This window comes from Hippocampus bargibanti, linkage group LG10 (genome assembly GCF_051943395.1).
Source record: "Hippocampus bargibanti isolate YZ-2025 linkage group LG10, ASM5194339v1, whole genome shotgun sequence".
NCBI classification, from domain to species: Eukaryota; Metazoa; Chordata; class Actinopteri; order Syngnathiformes; family Syngnathidae; genus Hippocampus; species Hippocampus bargibanti.
In genome coordinates, this window is record NC_142743.1 from 13259851 (window position 1) to 13282534 (window position 22684).

Genomic DNA, 22684 nt, shown 5'->3' on the forward strand with positions numbered 1-22684 from the left:
TCAGCGCAAAAGGAACAGAGACTCAGGGACCAAAAAAGGGGGGGCGAGGGGGTTGAAGCACCTTGGCCTGGCTGTAACAATCACCAAGATTCCGCCTTTGATTAGATTAGCATTAAACAACACTCTGACAGATATGACAAATAGCAGCATTAGAGCCTGCCATTCCAACCTCTATCTCACCGTACTCGACACGTCATATGGCGGGCGACGTTGCAGGAACGGGTTAAAAAAGAAAGGCGAGCAAGTGGGATACAGCATAAAGCCAGATGACAGGTACTATTTATTTGGAAAATTAAAACTGATAAAATAAAAAAAAGGTGTGCTTTCCAGCAATGTGTCGTTCATCAAATGTGGGTTTTTTTTCCTATTACTGTGCAGTAAATTGAGAAAAACAAAGCTTTATTATCAGCTAACCGAGATCACTTCAAAATAAATCAACTGAATTTCATTAAATAAACAAACCTAACCCCCAGGGCGATTCATCCCCAAATTTGATGTTGGAAAACAAGATACGCGTTGCATGATGCCCACATATTACCCCCCCCCCCCCCCCCCCCCCCCCCCCCCCCCCCCCACTGCTGGGTTCTTGTCCAATCACATGGCTTTAACCGGAGACGCCATTTTGTTTTAATATATATATAGTAAAGTCTCGTTATATCGATATCGGTTATATCGATAGTACCGCTTATTATGATCCTATTTCCATGAACGCAAGGAGAAAATTACATGCGCGCAGGATCGGATATATCGATAGTCCCGGTTATATTGATATTTTTTCGGACTCCCGAGAATATCGATATAACGAGACTTTACTGTATATATATATATATATATATATATATATATATATATATATATATATATATATATATATATATATATATATATATATATATATATATATATATATATATACACATACACACACACACACACACACACACACACACACACACACACATATATATATATATATATATATATATATATATATATATACACATATATATATATATAGGCTCAAAGACGCTTTACGAGAACTTAAAATGCAAAATAAAATGTACGTCTGAAGACTGGCATACATAATTCACATCAAAATAGATCTAAACGGAAGCATGGGTAAAAGAGACTATCTATAGTAATAATATACATGGTTAAATATTGTTGGTTAACACGAGTAATGTGTATTTGGTAATCTGTATTTCATATACTGGCTGCAAGGTCCTGGCAGACACATAAAAACCTGGAACCTGATTGGAAAATTTGGTGTCTGTATATATATATATATATATATATATATATATATATATATATATATATATATATATATATATATATATATATATATATATAGTATTTGATTGTTTGCCTGTGTTAAAGCTTCGATGCATTTTGACTGGTGGGTATTTTCGAAGAGACCGCATCATGTGACTGCGATTCAATTTTTTTAAATCTAGTGGTAGAACCCGCACTCTGTGCAAATGAGAGGAGTGTCGCAAAGTATCATTCACAAAATGGTGGGCAACCGCTTTATCGGGATCGACAACACTAACACAGCACTCATCGACAGTGGGATGCTAATCGGGAATCCCGCAATGACGCTATTGACACCGGCCGCTATCGATTTCAATCCCGGGATTAGTATTCATGGGTGTGGTGGCAGGCTAAATAAACTTGGCAAGGTAAAGCGTTCACAATACATGAGCGAATCAATGCAAAGCACTATCAAATTGACATTATCCCTCCTCTGCGCTTTGGGCCCGCAGGGGGCACCGAGGGCCTGGGGTCAAAGGGTAGGCGGGCGGGTCGCCCACCCTTGACCCATGCGGCCGATATCTACGAGCAGAGGTGGCTTTCGATCCGGTTCCTCTGCCTTCGTTGGAGCGGGAATAGAGAGATAAGTCACCGGATGGGACTCCAAGACTTGACTCCGTTTGTTATGGTGGCAGATTTTAGTGCACTCAAAATGAAACTGCTAAATCAAAACTACGGCAAACGGCATCTGAGAGTCGGAGATAAAGAAGCCAGACTTGCCTGTGAACACAGCAGCATGACGAGCTCCACCACCGAACTGCTGGACTTTATGCACACCAGGCCTTGGGGGGGGGGGGGGGACAAGACAGAGTTAGCGTTATGTGTCAAAATGGTGGAAAAAAAATGAAATGATACAATTTACAGTGGTTAAAAAATAAAAATAAAACCATTTTGGAGTAAATCAACAATCCATGAAGTGCTTTGCCAGAATGAGTATTAGCCAACACAGGACCATCTGTAAGGGTGCGTTGAGTATTGATGCGCCTAATGAGCTGACATGATGCGAATGTAAACTAATACATATTTGAGCTTAGTATTACAAGTGCGAAGTGGGCCGGCATATGTCGCCTATTGATCCCTAATCGGCAACCATCCATGAGGACATTTTAAGAGATCAAGGGGGCCCGCTGGAGTGTCCAGAGGCTCAGATGAAGAGATGGGACGTAGATATGTACAACAACACACCTCTTCCGCCCCCCGCTTGCCTTCTACACAGTAACCCCTGACACCCCCCCAACCCGGACCCAGTCCTGCAACTATCAATCAACTTTCCATTTTGTTTGGTGGCAGCAGACATCCCAAACACTGCTATTAGGGGCCTGGCCTTTGACCCTGGCCTCTGGAAACCTTCTAGCGCTGCTACTGGCTCATCGGACTACTGCGTTAAAGGCGGTTTAAGTAACGGGGACGACATCGACCAATCAGAAAGTGTCTTTACAGAATCTCCATGGTTACATTCAGGTCAGATTTTTATTTAGCCACGTGTTTTCAACGAAATTCAAAGGACATTGCAATATTTGGCACAACATTTTTTTTTGTTTTACTATAGGAGAAGGATGTAGGGAGCAAGAAAGGATTCACCAAACAGAGATGCCTTGTATTTTATTCCTTTAGTATTTCCTTTATTCACTTCATTTCCTGTATATGATTGTTGTCCATGTTAAGCGCTTTGTTCCAGCTTCAGCTTTTGTTAAAGCGCTATATAAATACAATACAATAAAGTCTCGTTATATCGATATCGGCTATATTGATGATACTGCTTATTACGATATTATTTTCATTTCCCGGCAAATTTCTAGTCTTTTTATGTATAATTAGTTCCGTTTAGTACGATACATGGTTATTACGATAATCCGGTTACTACTGTGCTCTTTTTCATCTCCTGTCGGCCATTTTGCTATGTTTATATCGATACAAAAGCCGTTTAAGGCAAATCGATATTTGCTTAGGGGTTTCTATACAGTACCACCATTATCGAAATCTGTATCAGTCGCACAGTTGGTCACGTAACTTGGTCACGTGACCAGCTTCCGTGTCTTGCGCAGTGTAGCAGACGCCATTTTCTACCATTTTCAACACATGGCGAAACGAAAGAATTGTGACCTCGGAACAAAATACTGTACAAGGCAATCGTGGCTGTTGAGGAGAATCCAACAAGGAGCAAATCCTCCATTGCAAAAGAATTCGATGTGCCGCAAAATACTTTATCAACGTGGTTGAAGAGTAAGGATAAAATAAAGAGGGCATGCGAAGCATTGGACTTCGGACCTGGATCAAAGAGGATGAGAATGTCACAATACTGTAGTCTTCTTATTTAGTATACAGTTGTTTGACACCAATTTCAACCATGGGGAAACAAATTATGATATCTGAACAACGTACAAGGCAATCTTGGCTGTGGGGGACAATCCAACAAGCAACTCCTTCATTGCAAAATAGTTCGATTTGCCGTAGAAAACTTCATCAACGGAAGTAATGTAAACGTTGCAGTTTTTGTTTTCCATACATGTATTTAATTGTGTTGTATTCAGATATCTTTATCGCTTGCAATAATCACTGTTGTTCATATGTTTGTACATGCTGGCGTTCGTGGTTTCTCTCGTGTGTACAATATCAACAATGTCGAGTGATAGTCAGTCACGATTGCAAGAGTGCGTTATAAAAATAATAAATGATGTTTTTATTTAATGCATAAGCTTATTTTTCACCTCACTACAGTACAAAACCATGCTAGATATGCAATCCATGAACCCAATGAGAAAATTACCTGCCATATCAAAGATCCCCCATTTATTGCCCCCGCTTCATGCTGTACGGCACAGGATCGGACATATCGATAGTACGGTTATATCGACATTTTTTTTACTCCCAAGAATATATATATAATAATAATTCAATGTGCATTGTATTGTATGTTTGAGCTAAGTACTTTTCTTTTAAATAAAAAAAATCAAATGTAATTAAAAAACACATTGCAAAATAATATGAAAAAAAAAGAATCATTAACATAAAGAAATTGATAACAACAATATGTGTACAATACAATATAAAACAGAAAAGTAAAAAAAAGTATATAAGTATATATATAGTATATAAAAGTATATAAGTATAGTACATACATACATACATACATACGTACGCACACACACACACACACACACACACACACACACACACACACACACACACACACACACACACACACACACACACACACACACACACACACACACACACACACACACATGCATACTGTATATTTATATATCAAGAAAATTCCAAACTAAAACGGCCGTTTTTTTTCTCAGTTTCTACTTCCGCAGCGATCCTGATGTTATGATAAAACTCCGTCGTCATACTCACTGGTGCCCTCGATGAGGAGCTCCTGCCCATGACTGCCCAAAAGCGTCCGAGAAAGGAACGGAGCAAAGTCCACAAAGATCTCTCTGAGGAGCGGGGCTGCCTTTTCTAGGGCATGTTCCAGTCTCTCCGAGATACTAGAAAAATTGGGAGGACGTGATGGAGCAAAAAGTCAGGCAACTCTACTACAAGGTCACTTTTATTTTTTTTAAAGAGGAACATGTGAATCAATCGAAAAAGATATGTACATGAATGTATGTCTGTGTGTGTGTGTGTGTGTGTGTGTGTGTGTGTGTATATAGACTGTGGAGGGGAAAAAAATAAGATGAATGTACCTCATATTGGGGGCCGTGTGCTGGATCACAGGGGAGAGCGCCGGGACAGATGGCAAGCTAGCGCTGGCTGGATCCTGGCCGCCAGCTACAGAAATAAAAACCATAGAACTCTGTTCTAAATCCAGACTCACATACACGGTCGTGTACACGCTCGGGGTAATACATTTTAAAGTGTCATAAACCGGTGTCGAAATATGTCATGAAATCATACAATGGCTTCCATTCAAATGTTGGAAGAGAGGGGGAGGAAGCGATTTATGGTGGAGTGGGGCAAGTGGGGGTACGAGCATAATTTTTATGGTTAAGATAGTGGATGATATACTCCGGGCACAATACGTCTTCCTTATCTATTTACAATTCAGAGTGTCTCATGATGAGGCCTTTAAATTACATACTTAAGAGACCGGTAATGTTTCACTGCCACTCACTTTGTACGCAATCCCCCAACACCCCAAATACCCCCACCTCCACACTGAGAAATAAGGTTGCACAATTTGGAGATTGACCTAAATAAAGAGTCAACATGTGTATTTTGCTTTTGAAATGGCATAATGGTGTTCTGTGGTCGCTTTTTTACGGAAAAGAATTAAAAATAATAATAAATAGGAAGACAATAAATCACAAAAAGAGAACATAAAAAGAGATATCGTGGCAGCACAGTGAAAAGTGTCTGTTCAAGCTGTTCAGCACAATATAATAAGAAGGAAAAATATGATGGTGACCATAAATCATACAAAGTTATGATGATGTCACACAACAGTGGTAAGAGGGACAGGGCCTTCGCTGCTCGGCGGAATAAGAGGAAAACTAACATAGCCATAAATCACAGAAATAGAATGTCAGGCGTTGTGATGTTAGCATAGATACAAAAGGCAGTAAAGGGAACCCGATGATAATTACAAATCATGGAAATGTAAATTATTGTGAGATGTTGGAAGCATGGTTATTCATTATTATTATTATTATTATTATTATTATTATTATTATTATTATATTTTTTTCTTAAATCTGAATCATCTTTATTGGCAAAGTATGTAGAACACACAAGGAATTTGTCTCCGGTAGAACACGCTGCACTAGTATCGTCATAAAAAAATGGCAAAGAGGCACTATACAGTTAAATTTGGGTGATTGTTTAAAGAGTTAATGGTGACGGGGGAAGATGCCGTTTCAATGTCTGCTTGATTTGGAGCGCATGGATCGGTAGCGCTTTCCTGAGGGGAGTCGCTGGAAAAGGTGGTGGGCAGGGTGTGGAGGGTCCAGCCGGATTTTCCGCGCCCTTGTTTTGATTCTTGCAGTGTCAAAAAGGTTTGTACTGACAAATACTTGTGTTTCACATATTTCTATGTCTTGCTCATTTATTGGTGTGTTTATTCCCCCCTCCCATAAATTTTCTAACCCCACTGAGAAATCCCTGAAGCTGGAGTTTCATGTCAGTAAGTGTCATGCTGGTGTTATGTGTGTATGTGTATATGTCCTGAGGCCTGAGATAAGCACATTAAGCTACACAAACCACACAAGAGTAGCATTGTTGAATAAATATTGATTTCTTGCAAAGCCAAGTAATTCAGTCTGCGCCCTGCACGCACTCTAAGTGTGTGTGTGTGTGTGTGTGTGTGTGTGTGTGTGTGTGTGTGTGTGTGTGTGTGTGTGTGTGTGTGTGTGTGTATCTGCTGACCCTCGGCATTGCTGCTGGTCTGCGATGCATCTCCAGAAGAAACTACAGCCACGCCATCAATGGGAGTCAAGGGGGGGAGGCTGGGTGGAACGGCAGTAGGACTGGCAGCAATGGCGGCGGCAGCGGCGGCGGCGGGCGGCTGAGATGCACCGCTTGCTTTCTTGGGGGCAAGCACAACGCTCCTATGTGGAAAAAAAGATAATGTTCACGTCAATGTACACAATAGACATTCAGCAAGGTTTTGCTTTTCATTTTCGTTTAGCCGGAAGTCGGACGGATATTTTCATAAATTATAGCTTTGGTTACAGTACTTCAATGACAGTTAAGAGGATCACCACTGGTTTTGCGTTTTCTTCAGCACATTCACTTAAAATCACAGGTGCCAAACTCAAGGCCCGGGGGCCAGATCTGGCCCCACTATGACATTTCATTTTGCCCACACAAGCAAATCACGCATGTCAATTTCCATCTTGCTAAAAATTTGTAGCAAAATGTCAAATCGTGTCATCGGTAAGATTTTGTCAGAATTTTGTTACCCTATTCACACTCACTGGAATCATTGTACCAAGTAGCACACTTGAATGATTTTTACATGTGTGCTATAGACGTCAGAATAATAGAATTCATAAAATCGTAACGGCCCTCCGATGAAAGACCTCAAAACTGACAAAAATGAGTTTGACATCCCTGCTCTAAATGATGCTGTCGCCTAAAAATTGAGACATTAAGAAATTAATACATGTATTTTGTATCTTAGATTTGTGGTGTTGATGGGCTGAAATCACATGGTAATAAACAGCGACTAATTTTCATGCACATTGCTGGTTTCTTCTGGAAATTTGCCATATTCAGGAAAATGTTTCAGGAAAAATACACCTTGAGATATATTGAGCGAGAGTGTTTTTTTCTTCCCTTTGGCCTTTTAGCTTCTCTTGCTTTGGCAAAATGCAAAGAGGTGAGAAAAGACACTTTTTAATTAATTGATTTATCTATTTTTTTGTTTAGTTCTTTTACTATTTATTTATCAGTTTATTTATTCAGAATCAGAAAACCTTTAATAGTACCACACTAGGGAAATTTGCATTTATTTATTTATTTAGGTCTATTTATTTATGTGTTCATCTATCCATTTATCAGTTGCTTTTTATGGATTTATTGAAATTATTTCATGGTATTTTTATTTATTTGTTTATTTTTGCTACATTTATTGATTATGACTGCTACATGCAAATTTTCAGAAAATAATCCTAATAATAAAAAAGTAATAATAAATTATACATACAAAAAAAATATTACTATACAAAAATTATGCATGTATTTATTGATTAATCGATGGATATTCAAATCATTATTTATTCATTTATCTATTATGGTGCTGGTATCCGCTAGTCCCTCCAAAAAATAAAAAGTGACCATACAAGGTGAGTGCAAAATAACGGGGTTGGAGCGAGTGTAGCTTGAAACAGCAGCTGGGGGGGAAGGGGTGCAAACGGCATGTTGCAGATAAGCCGTCAGTCTGGAGCAGGGCTCTGACAGAGCACTGGTCATATCAAAGGGAGGCTGGCCCTGCTTATCAGTGCTGACACAGGGGAAGCAGAGCGTAATCACTGACTGCTGCCGCCGCTAATGCTGACACACACACACGAATGCACAGGCTTGCAGATGTACGCTTAAACACGCAACGCACATGTTTTTATGTACAGAAGAAAAAGAAATAGACCAAAGGCTGGCCCACAGTCTTGAAAAAGCGACCAGCCTAGCGCAGCTGGTTGTAAATATAGCAAAAAGCAAAGTTAGCATTCAAGCTAGCCAATCGAACACAAGTGTACTCAAATTGTCCAAATTTGACAGGTGGGCTATACTGGAGATGGCTAAAGAGTTTAGCTAGGCCGACATTCCGAGTTCTCATGAAAAGAGCACAGCAATTTCACACGCGCAAGTTAAGTTAACCCACAGTCGGGCGAACTTCACAGAAGCTTACACAGACAAGTCATGCTAGGTAGCTGACTCGTTAAAATAGCCCAAGAGGATAATTTAGCTAGCACATATAGCGCAAAGCACGTTCATCTAGAAGAGTAAATTTAGCACAGTGGGTAACAAAGACGACACGCAGGGCTCCAAGTCGTCCATTTTACGACACATCTGTGGTCGTGTTTGTTCTTCATTTTGTAACATATTCTGTATTTCCAGTCATCCTTTTTTTTTACAGTCCTACATTTTGCAACAAATCAGTTACTGTACTCCATTTTGTGACGCCATTTGTCCTCAATTTTTCTAACATTGCCAGTATGTACAGTCCTATGTGTTATATTTGTTTAGACGTCCATTTTGTATTCATTTGCAAAATTCCCTTTTTTTCTGACTGGGAGGAGGCCACAAACATCATCTGCTAACTTTTGCTCCTGTTCAGATACCCACAAGACAGGACTGCCCTAGCAGGATGGGAAGAAGAGCGTCCCAACAACCATAAATAGATGCGCGTTTGTAGAGCCTTTCATCTACTTGTAAAGGAACCCGTAAATTATTCAGCACACTTATCATGTAGCGGGCCGCCGTCGATAATTAATCTGACGTCAGCAACAGAGGAGGCCTGAGGTGCGCTGTGTATTGTTGAAAGTTTTTAAACTGTTATGTTTGCGTCAAGTCAATGTTGTGGTGATCGCCACAATTTCAGATAAAAAAGTAAAATAGTAGAAAGTAAATAGCATCTTTCCACATACATACACCACGCTCCATATTGTCATATACTGAAGATGATAAAAAATAAAGAGACTCAAAGAGAAAACTCCTTTTACTCCATCAGAAAAAGGTCGGCGGGGGAAAAAGGGTAAGTATGATGATCTTAGTTTATGCTTGACTTTCCTCGCATGGAAATTAACAGTACTCCCTTTTGAGACATATCCATTTGGTACAGTCCAACATTTTGGAACATATTCATTATTTTACAGCCTCAATTTTGGAATTTTTGTTTTGGTCACAAACAAAAATATGTCTTGCGATTTTTGTCGCCCTTCATTTTGTCCAATGCTGTTTATAATTTTTTTAATTCTTCTCCTCCCAAGCCATTAACTCTTTGAACTCTTCAGCAGTAGCCAAAATGGAACTGTATAGTGCCACTTAGCAGTTTTTTTGACGACGATACTAGTGCAGCGTGTTCTACCGGAAACAAATTCCTTGTGTGTCCTACATACTTGGCAATAAAGATGATTCCGATTCTGATAATGCAGTCTTTATTTGGCAACAATTTGAGTCATATGCGTACTATGACGATCTTCCATTTTGGGACATATTCACGATTTACTCTGCTTCATTGTGTTCATCATTGACATATTTGTTACTTCCACTCTTCATTTTACGACATTCCACGATTTACATTCCTCCATCTTGTGATTTATTTGTGACTTGTAGTCCTCCCTTGTCTGACATTCCAACATCGCGTGATGTATTTCTGAACGAAGAGTCCTCCATTTAGCAACAATGCTAATTTCGAGCGCTAGTTGCGATCCCGTCGATTCCCGTCCTCCATTTTGAAGCGCCATTTGAGAAATTCACCGTGCCATAATTCAAATGCTATTTTGAGTTTCCTGCCGAGCGTTCCATTAACAACACTTCACGATGGACGCAAGTCTTCTGTACACGCATGTCAGGAATGCAAACAACTGCGCCCCGTTTATATCCCCCCGCTGGCCAACGCTCGCACATTCTGCTGATCTAAATCAGCGGCTTGTACAATGACACTGTTTAGTTCTGGTTCGTGTCAGCAAATATTTGCAGACTGACTGTCATAACAGGGGCACGGCTGAGAAATGGATGGGAGAAATCCACCAGGTCTGCGCTAGTAAATAAATCAGACGAGGGGATGGTAGTGGAGATTGTGGAGGGATGGGGGACATCGTATGGATACTTCACCCTCTGACCCACTCCCGGTTTTTATCTGGATTTTTCTTGGCCCCACCCCCATGTCGTCCTCGTAAATCCAAGCGTCTGGACGAGAGGAGAGGTGGCATGTTTTGGCAAGCACGACTGTGCAGAATGTCAACTCAGCTTGTCAACAGCTTGTGGATGGCTTGTGGATGGCGGCCATGATGGATGTGGCAGATGATAAACGGCACATCGTGCATGACGAGGAGAACTAATGAGAATGGTGAAATCCACTAGATGATCAAAATGAGAATTTCCATACTGGAACGTCTAACAGAGGTCTATGGATAAGATCACACTGACATTTACAAGTTCCAATGTCCTCGTAAACATAGAATTACCGGTTGTACCTCAATATCAATATCACACATTTATCAAATGAAGAATTTATGAGCGTACACGTTCACAGAATTTGCTTATATGGTATGTATTTTTAGCACAATACTTCAGGGATTGGGAAAACCCTGTTGAATATGCAATGTTAGGGTGGCGCTCTGAGCGCAATAGCAACCTGCAATTGTTCCGTGGGCAGAGACGCAGGGGCTGAGGGGGGGGGGGGTCATATTCAAATCTTAAAACTGTACTCCAACTTGGACCGGTTCTAACTGCTTTGGGTTGGAACCACCGCCCCCCGTTGAAGGTGTCTGGCTGTGAACCGGGCCTCGCGCGTGTTACACGAAGAGGCTCCCCGAGCTGTTGGTCTACGGTTTCCAGCGCTCCTCAGTAAAGCGGCCGGCGTTCTCAGCGGGCAGGAGCCAGTTTAATCCCCCTCCCCCTGATATGGGAAGCACCCGCAGACCTGACAAAGCATTCCTCAGATAAAGACATGCCGTCATCGCAGAGATGCTGCGGAATTCCCATCGTTTTTGGTGAGGGGGGGTGGGGGGCGGTCATACCGAATGACTGGCTAGGGGGAAGAGGTGTTTTCTTCAAAATGAGAGAATTTCAACTTTGACAGTCTCCCCCATGGAGGAATCTCTTACTCATCCTCAAAGTCCAAATGCGAAACAGACCCGAGGACCATCGTTCTCACCTGGGCCTGTCTGCAGATTCACCACATGATCCCACCCCCCAACCCTTCCCGCCCCGCCCCACTGCAGGGTTACCGGCATTGAGGGCAGACAGAGTCGGTTCAAAGGGGTTTCTGTTACAAAATGTTCCTCTAGATCCAAACGGGGTACGCCGCATAGACGGGCGGCTTAAAGGTCAGCAGCTTTTTGTCGGGTATGAAACTGCCGACTTGGAAAAGGAATCGGGAGTCCATGGGAAAAATAGGGCACTTGCGTTGTTGTCAAGTTTTACTGGTAAATATTAAAACACAAATGAACAAATTAATCAGTAAATGTATAATTTAGTTAATTTACTAATTTGTTAATTAATCGATTAACATATTCATTCATCGCCGAATTTATTCAGGAATTGAAAAGCATGACATGGAGCGCCATTCCCAGATTTTTTCGTGTTTTGGTTTTTCTTGCGGGGCAGTGCCGATAAAGCGATGGACATTTGCCTTTTGTGCAGCCACCCCCATTTCGAGCTCAGATAACTCCAGACCCATATAACTTAGGAATTAACTCTGTTTTCTAATGAAAGAAGGGAGTCGAAGGTTTCGTATGCTGTATTGAATGTTTATGTAGTCCTAGAACTCAATATTCTGTGGGTCCTGAAATTTGGGTGAAAATGACAAAAACCCTGCCACTGGAGTGAACGCATTTTTATCTTCTGATAGTGAATGATCTTTTTCGTGTGATCAAACGAGGATGGCTAAAATGACTTGTCGCTTGTGTTTTATGAAAGAGATGACGTTGTGAAATGTGAATCCAAAACGGAGTAAGCGCATTATAGTTTTGGGTGGCTCATTTGTATTTGTGTCAGGAGATACACTCACCTGTCAAAAGATCGGATCTGCAAGGAATCCCTGGGAGCGTCTCCCACGCCCAACCCGCTTCCCAGAAAAGCGGGCGGCAGCAGGCCTGGGTCGACCACGATGTCGTCAGTCGGCGCGCTGACCAGGCTGCGCAGGATGTCCTTCACGTTTTTGCCCTTTGCTTCGGCGGGTCTGACTTCTGAAGATAGGGTAGACAGAGCCTCCGAGATGGCGTCGGGTCCGTGGGCAGTGCCACCGGTGGAGGACGATTCTGCCTCGCTGGCGGCAGAAATGGAGGCGTGCTCGTCACCGATGCCGGAGTCGTAGCGGCGGAGGGCGACACCGTTCTCAGACTCTGGCAACCCGGCGGCGCCGTCTGTGCAGAACGTCATTGTTTAATTTCAGAATCAGAATCATCTTAATTCGGCAAGTATGTAGAACACACTCGGAAGTTGTCTCCAGTAGAACATGCTGCACTAGTATCATCATGAAAAATTGCAAAAAGGCACTATACAGTTCTATTTGGGTTACTGTTTAGAGAGTTTATGGCTTGGGGGAAAGCTGTTTGAATTTGGTGGACTTGGTGAATTTGGCTGGATTAGGTGCGCATGGATTGGTAGCGCCTGTCTGAGGGGGAGGGGGGGGGTCGCTGGAAAAGGTGGTGGGCAGGGTCCAGTCGTATTTTCCGCGCCCTTGTTTCGATTCTTGCAGTGTGCAATTTGTTGTCTAGTACAATCCTGACTAAATATTCTCCCAACAAATCTATTTTAGGGTTACAATATTTGGACATTGAGTTTAGGAAGGTTTTCAAGGTAGCGTTTCCAACCGGCATGCCAGAATTAGACGTTCAAAGGTGAGCGTCAATGCCTCTACCTGTGCCGCGGGATGATCGCTGGGGATGCTTGTTGTCGTTGTGGGGCTCCAGGATGTCTCGGTATTTGGACACCATAAGGACGGAGATGAAGTAGACCACAGCCAGAGCCAAAAACTGAGCCTGCTTACTGTCCTCCTGGAACAAAAGCAGAACACTAAACAATATCTGCATCTATGTGCGCTTGTGTGTACGTGAGTACAGTGGGTATCACGCGTAAGTCATCTTAGGGTGTTTTTTTTTCCGGTCCTACTTTGTTTTACGAATTAAACGTCGGAGTTTAGAGCAAATCTTATTCTTTCAAAAATATTGCTCGGATGTGATTTAGGAATTACGACTGACTTTTTCAGTGTGATAATCTAATATTGTAGATTATCATACAACATGGTGTCAAACCCAAGGCCCGGCGGCGAGATGTGGCCCTATACCAATTTTTTTGCGGCCCGCAGAAGCAAATCAAGATGTGAAATTCTAAAAATGTTTTTTTAAGTCTGAACCAAAAATCCCAAATTGTCATATATAGTCCACAAAAAAGTGATTATTCATGACTTTTGATTTAAAATTGAGTTGTTCGTCACTTTGATGTGCGCTACGTATGAAATGGGGAAGTGATTAAACATTGATATGGTTTCCCCAAATTCATAACCGCCGTCGACAAACGGTAACTACAATGTGGCGACAAAAATAAGATTCATTTATTGTATGTTTGTTTGAAAACACATGGAAAAACGATTACATGTAAAATCGCAAATACAATAATGGCGGGGGAATAGTAAAGTTTTAAAAATAGGACAAATTTGATTCATCCATCCATTACCCGGACGTATGCTTTCCAACAAGTTTAAAATAATAGATACATTGTTCACGTTAGCACTCCCTATTGCATAACAATAATAATAATACTACTAATAATAATACATTTCATTTATAAGCACCTTTCAAAACCCTCAAGGTCACTTTTCAGTCACAGGATAATTTTTTCTCTGGGTGAGCAGCGGCAGCCACGCACGCCAGCGTTCACTCAACCCGGAATAACTCAAATCGATAGAAAGCTAGCTAGCTAGCTAATAGATGGCTAGCTAGATAGTTAATAGATAGTGCTGGCTGATTGATTTTAAGAGATCAAAAATAAAATTGTGCAATTGTGATTCCCGGTGCAAATAAAAAACAAAAATGACCAGGTTGTCAACCACATTGAACTTGCGTGGGCGCGCTTTCCATTACTCACAATATCTCGAAAGACGACGGCCCTAAGGCGGTTGATGTCCATGTCCTGCAGTAACCGCTCAAAGTCACGCACGGGGGACATCCCACCCGTCACCGCGTCCACGGGACTCTGCAGCAATCGGAAAGAACATTTGATTTTGTTTGCCCACACACAAACGTGTAACAGCTTGGGTATCCTCTGGCGTGGAGGGACGGTGTCCTTAACGTAATGGCTTTTCTATAGAACGGCTGCATTATGGATGAAGTTTAACACGCTCTGCGGCAACGGTTCAGGGAAAGAGTGGCGTGATTTTTCCTGGAAGTCGCTGGATTGAATCAACAAAACCACAATGATGAAGGTAAAGGGGTGGAGGGTGGGGTGGGGGAGGGGGAGGCTAATACAATAAGCTATGAGCTAATGCAATAACGTCTGGTGATCTGTGGTCATTTGGGAGGAAAGGGCAGAGCTTTTATCTGGACTGGAAGGGGGGGGGAATTAGAAGCAGAATAAGACATTCTGGGTATGACTTGCCTGGGCAGACACAGATTTGCCGGAAATTGCCGTGTTTGCTTCTTTGCTGAGCTTCATCTGAGCCTGCTGACACTCCAGGCAGTTTCTCACCGCTATTGCGCACACTACAAGGAGAAAAAATAAGGGATGAAAACGGAGCCCTGTTGTACACTAGGCTGATTCAGAGCCTTTTATGGCTAGTACTCTGACATGGAGGTTAAGAAACGGCCATTTCAACGTGTCAATTCATTAGGACACGCTTGCTTGGCCATCACTGGCTGGCTCATTTTGTGAGCAGTTAACTATTTCACTGCCATTCAGAAATTTATTCGGTAATTGAAAATATGACGTAGAGTGCCATTGTGTGCGTGTGTGTGTGTGTGTGTGTGTGTGTGTGTGTGTGTGTGTGTGTGTGTGTGTGTGTGTGTGTGTGCGCGCGTGCGTGCGTGCGACAAGGTGATGCCAACAGTGCCACCATGGTTCAGTGTATCTGCTCCAAGGTCATACAGTGCAAGGCAAGCTCTTGAATCACACAAGTAATCACACACACACACACACACACACACACACGTATACACACACACACACACACACGCACACACACACACACGCACACACGCACGCACGCACGCACACACGCGCACACGCGCACGCACACACACACAGAAACACGCCGACCGACTTGTGTGCGTTGCGTTTGCCGTGAGAGGCAGTTTCCCCTCCTCGGCGGGAAATAACATCTTACCCTGACGCGACTTGACTTGGCATGTGGCACGTTTGTAATCTAATGTCATCTCATGTCATCTATTGTAATCCACAACCCCCCACTCAGCGCTACCGGTACTTGACAACTGACAAATCTCAGCCATTGGGAAATTGGAGGAGAGAATTATTCCGTCTGGAAATGGCCTGGGCTTTTTCCATTAAGGGCCACTCTCTCATACGGCCATTTGTTAAAAAAATAAATAAATAAATAAATAAATGAGATGTCGGGGAGGAGGGGGAGGTAGCTTGGCTGGTCGACGCTAAAACCTTGTTACACTCTGCCTAAATCCGATTAGGACGCCTTCAATGGGAAGCCCATACCTCATCAAATATTCATTTCATAACAAACGCGGCGGCTGATTTTCCAAAAGCAAATCTTCAAGGCAAGCATTGCTTTTACGGTACAACTTAGCGTGAGAAGGTTTTATTTCTTCACACAGCATATGGCAAGGGTATCAAAGTCATATTTTCCCGCTGGCCACATTGGAGTTCCGGTTTCCTCTCTGGGGCCGTTCTGAATTTGGAGAAGCCATTAGAATCTTTAGTCCCCTCCACATATTACATATATAGCTCACAACAAATTAATTAATAGTTAGTTTTCCAATTTGAAGTAAAAAATAATTACTGTTATTGTGGTTTACATGGGATAATTTGAAATTTGGGTCCAGACTTTAGCAAGCATCATCGAATTTCACATGCGCTGTATGCTTTCGCGGGCCTGGGGGGTTTGGGAGAGGTGGTAGGTAGGGAGTTCACTCCACACGGTGCGGTAGCACAACCAAGGCCATTAAGTCTAAATCACAACATCACGATAGCGAACGTTTTACAACCATTGCCATGTGGTGGGGGTTATAATAACAAGATAAGGGAAGGAGAGCGAGCAGAGAGAATACACACAAAGGCTATTTTTCAAAAAGAAGAGAAAAAAATAGAAGTGAGAAAGCGACCCTACCAAGGCGGAGGCACTGTCGCAGGATGCCGCCCGACGACATGTTCTTCTCGCCCTCGATCTCGGTGAAATTGAGCGAGCTGGCAAAGACCAGAATGTCCATGAGGTTAACGAGGCGCTGCAGGAAGGCCACCGAGGCGTCCAGCGTCAGGCCCTGAGAAGGCTCGATGTTCTCCAGCTCGTGCTGTACATCACAGGAGACAAAGCAAATGAGGAAGCAGCGGCGAAATAGAGTAGAAGCGGACAACTACAATTTGAAATGAGAAACAAACTAAGATAGCTACTCGAAATAGTGGCTGTATTCAACAGCATGACTATTTGGAAGGACAAATATGACTTTTTTCACTAATTCGAGTCCTTTCATGTGTAAAATTGCATGCCATTTATTTGTAACAAGCTTTTTAATAAAAATAAAAATAAAAATAAAAATCACTATTGTTATTGTTATTATAAATTATTATTATTATTATTATTATTATTACTTCAAATACAATCTTTTTCATTGCAAATGAAGAGAGAAACAACGCAATGATTCTTTGCAAGGACAAAAAAAAATCTAAGACCATTAATAATTGGGATTAATTATACAGTAGGTACAGTACATGGTCCACATGGATTTAAACAAAACCCAATGTATTTTATTTAAATATTCGACAGGACTTGAAACTGAGTAAGACAATTGAATTTAACTGGATAAAAAGTATCATACTTAGTGTATCTAAATATATTTTACTGTTAGATATTTAATTCCAGTCCTTCAATCAATGGCCATCCTTCCGGACCTCTTCTATTTGAGGGATGGTGCTTATTCATCTTGTAAGCGAAAAACACACTTGTCTGAATTTTTCCATAAACGCTGTTGCAAATGTCGTTAGAACCAACTATAAATCCAAATTTCCGAGTTCCACAGAAGGACAGCATCTCATAAAAGTAAGGTCAGATCATAGACAGACACAAAAAACAAACAAACAAGCTAACAATGTTAAGGAATCGACCAACGGTGGGATAACGCGGAGGACAAAAGGTCAAAGCGGATGAATAACTCACTCTTGTGTGCGCAATCGAGGAGGACTTACCGAGGAGGAGGTGGCAGCGGAAAGCAGCGGCAGGATGCCGCCACACGCCATGACCATGTTGTCCACCACCTGCGAGATGAGATGCACGCTGTTGTGGACAAACACCACATTGTCACTGCTGTTCACAAAGTCCAGGAGCGTCTTGGTGGAATGGCTGAAGAGACAGAAAAACATACAAAATTCCGGTTACAGAACAGGATTGCGCTGTCTAATCAACGTTTCAACCCGATTCAGTTCCAGACAAGTGCCGGCTTTTCAAGACCTGTATTTGGCACCTGGGTTAGAGTTTTAAAATCGGTTTGAAGATCTGAAGATCTCTGGGTTTCAAGACAGCATTAAGGTTTCCAACAAATCTTAGGATTCTAAAATTATAGTTTCAAATGTGATTTAGGGTTTCAAGTCAGGGTTTAGGTTTTAAAGCAAGGTTCGGTAAATTTCTTCTCAACAGACCAACGGAAGAATGGCCTACCTCCTCCACGCTTGGACGTCTGTCTCAATGGCAAAGAGCAAGTCTGTGAGGAGGCGCTGGTGCATGTGGGACCAGCGGAACTCTGGGATGCGGAACATGGTGGATCGCGGCACAGAGGTTCCGCTCTCTCTCGACTGGGCTGAGGCAGGTCCGCCGGCCGCTGTCGTCGATGTTTGGTTTGTCTCCTGTAGAAACCGCAACGATTTTGTGACGAGTGGGGAAAACCACGTCAATGTAGACTTTGTAATTGCTTGTCTACAAATCCGTAAGGTGTCCGCCAACACCGGATGGCGATACCCTACGGATTTTGTAAGCTGCTTAGATACCAAAACATGAAAGGCTACAAAAGGCAGTAAAAGCTATCAATGACGCCAGAAAAAGTGTAGCGATTCAAGATGAAGATACATACTGTCAAGTGTGCCTCCCTCAGTTCCAGTCTCTCCGTGTCCAACGCTACATTGGCCACATCCAGACGGGCTATTTTGATTTCTTTGGTCTTTTGGATAGCAGTGCTTCTGGCAGCGATACTGGAAGGGGATTCCTCGCCAGAGACGGTCATGTCTTGACTTGTTAAAATCGAATCTGAGTCTTTCTGGGCCTCCTGTCCTGTCGAGAGTGCTGTTGGCTGCTGGTCAGTAGAAGTGAATTCTTCTTTCGGTGGGTCTGTTTCATCTTCATGTGCTTCAGGGGTCTTTGAGGCTTGGTGCGTGTCCGCGATCTCGGATAACACTTCGTCTCTGGTTTCTTCATTGTTTTCTTCTAAGGTAATCTCCTGCATTTCACCAACTTCAAGTTTTGTATCATGTCCTTCATTTTGTCTGAATGTGTCTTCTTCAGTTGTAGCAGAGGTGTACGACGATTCCTGCGGGCTGTCTTCAACGTGGTCGCTGACGGAGGACACGTTCATCAAGTTCTCGTTGATGACTGAGGCCCCCTCCGGCAAGATGTTGTGAAGTGTCGCAGATGCGGGAGAAACCTGGTCATTCGTGGGCTCATCTTCATTGGTAGGATCTCCATCTTTAAAGACATTTTTCTCAACTGCTACAAGATCTTTGCTCTGAGGTGCTTCTGAGAGATGATCCAGTTTCTCCAACACTTCCGTTTTCCCACCCGGTTCTTCTAAGTTGTTGCTTGGAGTCGCAAAATCTTCTTTGGAAGTCTCTTGGCACAGCCTCTCTTCCTCCTCTACCACTTTGGATACAATAACGGATGCATCCAGTGGGTCCGACGCTTTAACAGAGGGTTCATCCACCGTGAGCTCAATGACGGTAGAAGGGGGACCATTGGTACACTCAGCGGTCTCGGAGCTTTGGCTGACTCCAGAGACGGTTCGAAGCGTACCAAGAGACCCGGTGGATTCTTGACTCTGGTACTGGTGGAACATGCGGGACAGGTGTTCCTTGTGCTGCTCGAAGGTAACCTGCAAAGACACAAACCAAACATTCAGTGCCATAAAACGAAGATAACACCAATCATAGAAGGCTTGGATGAGATTAGATAGAGACCTACCACTCCCATGTTATCATGACTGTCACTTGGTTCATTTGCAAGATTCTGACTAAAAACAAAATAATAATACAGTAAAGTCTCGTTATATCGATATCGGTTATATCGATAGTACCGCTTATTACGATACTATTTTCATTTCCCTTGCACATTTCTCGTCTTTTTATGTATAATTAGTACCGTTTAGTACGATACCCGGTTATTAAGATAATCCGGTTATTACGGTGCTCCTTTTCATCCCCCGCCGGCCATTTTTGTTGTTTATATCGATATATCCGTCGCGCCATTGGTCAACTTGGTCACGTGTCTTGTTACGTGAGCCGCCATCGGTCGCGCCATTGGTCGACTTGGTCAGGTGACTTGGTTACGTGCCCAGCACCCGCGTAGCAGAGCCATTTTCATTTTCAGACGCTAGCTCGTGTGTAGCAGACGAGATTGAAGTGTTTGTGTTAAAAGGTAAAAATGGGAAGCAGAAGAAGATTGATGACTTTTTTAAATTGTATACATAATACAGTAAGATGTAAGCGTTGCAGTTTCCCTGTTGTGTTATGTACATGCCCACTGTACTGTATATGAATGCAATCGTTTTTTGCAACAATGTTTCTTGTTTTGTCTGCTGAAGCGCGATGATTTTGAAAATTATTAACATTCCATACTGTGTATTAAAGGACAGCCGATGTCACTTTTTATTCAAATGCAAATAAAAATGACTTCACGCCAAGACGTCTTGCATTGCTTGTGAATCCAAACAATGGCTTCAGATTCGGATAATATGCTTTCTTGTTACACATCCAGTTATGAATATGTTTCAAATACACTGTAGTTCTGAAGATTAAAGCATAAATGTTTACAATCATTAAAGAATTATATGTGCCATTTTGAGGCAACATTGGGGGAACATCTCTCACCCAAAAAAAAAGGGAGCTAATGGCCAGCTCCGTTTCTTATATGGCGCTTGGCTGCCCTCTTTTGGCGGCTTTTGTTTAATGCAGTTCGGCGCAGGATTGGATATATCGATAGTCCCGGTTATATCGATATTTTTTCGGACTCCCTTGAATATCGATATAACGAGACTTTACTGTATAAATTCATCTTTTGAACTGCCTTAATAATGTGATGAGTTTGGAAAAAAAAAATGGGGTTTTCCTCAGTAATTTTAGATGAATTAAAACAATAGATTAATTAGATCAATTAATTTCAGACCAAAATTTACTAATTCACTGCCATCCCCGAATTTATTCGGGGATTGAAAATATGACATGGCGCACCATTCCTGAATTTGTTCAGATTTTGTTTTTTCTTGCGGGAGGGGGTGCCGATTAAGGGCTGGTCAGACCTGTGGCAATGATTTCCTCTTCCACGAGTGGGCAGCATTTGCCTTTTGTACAGTCACCCGCATTTCAACCTTAGATAACTCCAGACCCGTATAAGTTTTTTTTCCTTGTGAAAGAAGAAAGCCTAAGGTTTCCTACGCTGAATAGAATGTTTATGTAGTCCCAAAACGCAATAGTCTGTGGGTCCTGGAATTTGAGTGAAAATGACAAAAACCCTGGCACTGTAGTGGACACATTTTTTGCGCCAAGATTGGATTGCCCCGAGAATTGAATTAAGTTTAGAAAGCTACTCAGTCGGAGTCTAGTACGGATTCAGTCGCATTTGACGTTAACTGAGCCATGTGACAACCACCCCACCACCTCCACGTGCTCCTCCTCTCTTATACAGGCAGCTACTTAAGACCTATTAACCCCTATCAGTCTGGCGAGCATCAGATAGTGCCGGATGGACCAGACTGCTCGTCCATAACCACAATGCTCGCCGGTGGCATTTGAGGGAAGAGGCCGCATTTGTAAGCAATCATAGATTAGCGGCAGATGCTTTTAGCCTCGCGTCCGCCAGCAGCGCGGAGTGCGTGTCCGGCATTGGCAAATCCTCCCACGCCTAATACAAGACCTCACATTAATCACTGGGGGGCTACAGGACAGAAAGTCAAAGATGGTGGTGACGGGGCGAGGCAGGGTGGGGGGTATGAGTGAAACTAGACCCACTTTGCATTTTTTTACCTGGGGCTATTTGGACAGCAGGAAATAAGAGAGGTTGGGGAAAAAAAGAAAGACTAAAACCGGAACTAGAGGAGTAGAAAGAAGGTGAGTAATTGGAATGAGAAGAAAGTAGAGCCGCGAAGAAGGCGAGGCTTGATTGTTTGTAATTAATTAGCCGTTATTGTTCTAAATTAGCCCGCTACAAGGTTGCTCATTTATCTTCTGTAGTGGGGAGCCATGACTGCTAATCCATAGCTGCCTTCTGAGTGCAGCAGCAGTTGTTGTTCCAGACCCCCACCACCCAACACCCACCCCCTACCCCACCCTTCTTCGTTCTCGCCCAGACTTCAGAGCCGCCCCGCCATTAGCGTTGCCTTAATTGGACTTTAGGCAATTAAACGCCTGCATTCCACTTGCGGCGGCAGATGACGGTACCAGAACAAAAGAGGCTGGTGGTAAACACACCCCGGGACGCGTCGTCTTCAAATGTTTTACCCCGTTTGATGGTTTAAGAAACAAAATGATGAAGTGGGAACATATTTTGGCGAGGGCGCACACGCTCTCGTGAGGATTGCTCGTATTTTATGAGGCCTCGTCCTCCCGACGACAGGTCCCACGCCGCTTCGATGAATATTCAATGGGCTCGGATAGGAGAAGGGGGCTTCGTCGAGAGGGAAAAGGCGAGAACGGGCGCCTGGCGACTCGTTTTCTAACACATGCGCGCGCGCGCACACACGCGCACACACACACACACACACACACACACACACACACACACACACACACGCAAACACACACAGCCTTGCGGCAGAGGGAG

At 42.8% G+C, this 22684-nt stretch overlaps 1 protein-coding gene across 7 annotated transcripts in view; it reads right to left on the bottom strand.

Moving 5' to 3' along the window:
* Window positions 1-22684, bottom strand: part of lrba (LPS-responsive vesicle trafficking, beach and anchor containing) — a 181035-nt gene that overhangs the window by 129382 nt on the left and 28969 nt on the right. For 6 of the 7 annotated variants that reach the window (XM_089006285.1, XM_089006284.1, XM_089006283.1 and 3 more), the window contains exons 22-33: window positions 18732-19742; window positions 18323-18507; window positions 17854-18007; window positions 16781-16961; window positions 15085-15188; window positions 14575-14682; window positions 13349-13484; window positions 12497-12851; window positions 6688-6869; window positions 5010-5094; window positions 4678-4811; window positions 2035-2096 (exon numbers count right to left, since the gene is read on the bottom strand). In XM_089006285.1, the coding sequence (XP_088862411.1) occupies window positions 2035-2096; window positions 4678-4811; window positions 5010-5094; window positions 6688-6869; window positions 12497-12851; window positions 13349-13484; window positions 14575-14682; window positions 15085-15188; window positions 16781-16961; window positions 17854-18007; window positions 18323-18507; window positions 18732-19742 (2697 nt within the window). The remainder of the gene's footprint in view (window positions 1-2034; window positions 2097-4677; window positions 4812-5009; window positions 5095-6687; window positions 6870-12496; window positions 12852-13348; window positions 13485-14574; window positions 14683-15084; window positions 15189-16780; window positions 16962-17853; window positions 18008-18322; window positions 18508-18731; window positions 19743-22684) is intronic. The other variant, XM_089006279.1, reaches the window with a different exon arrangement.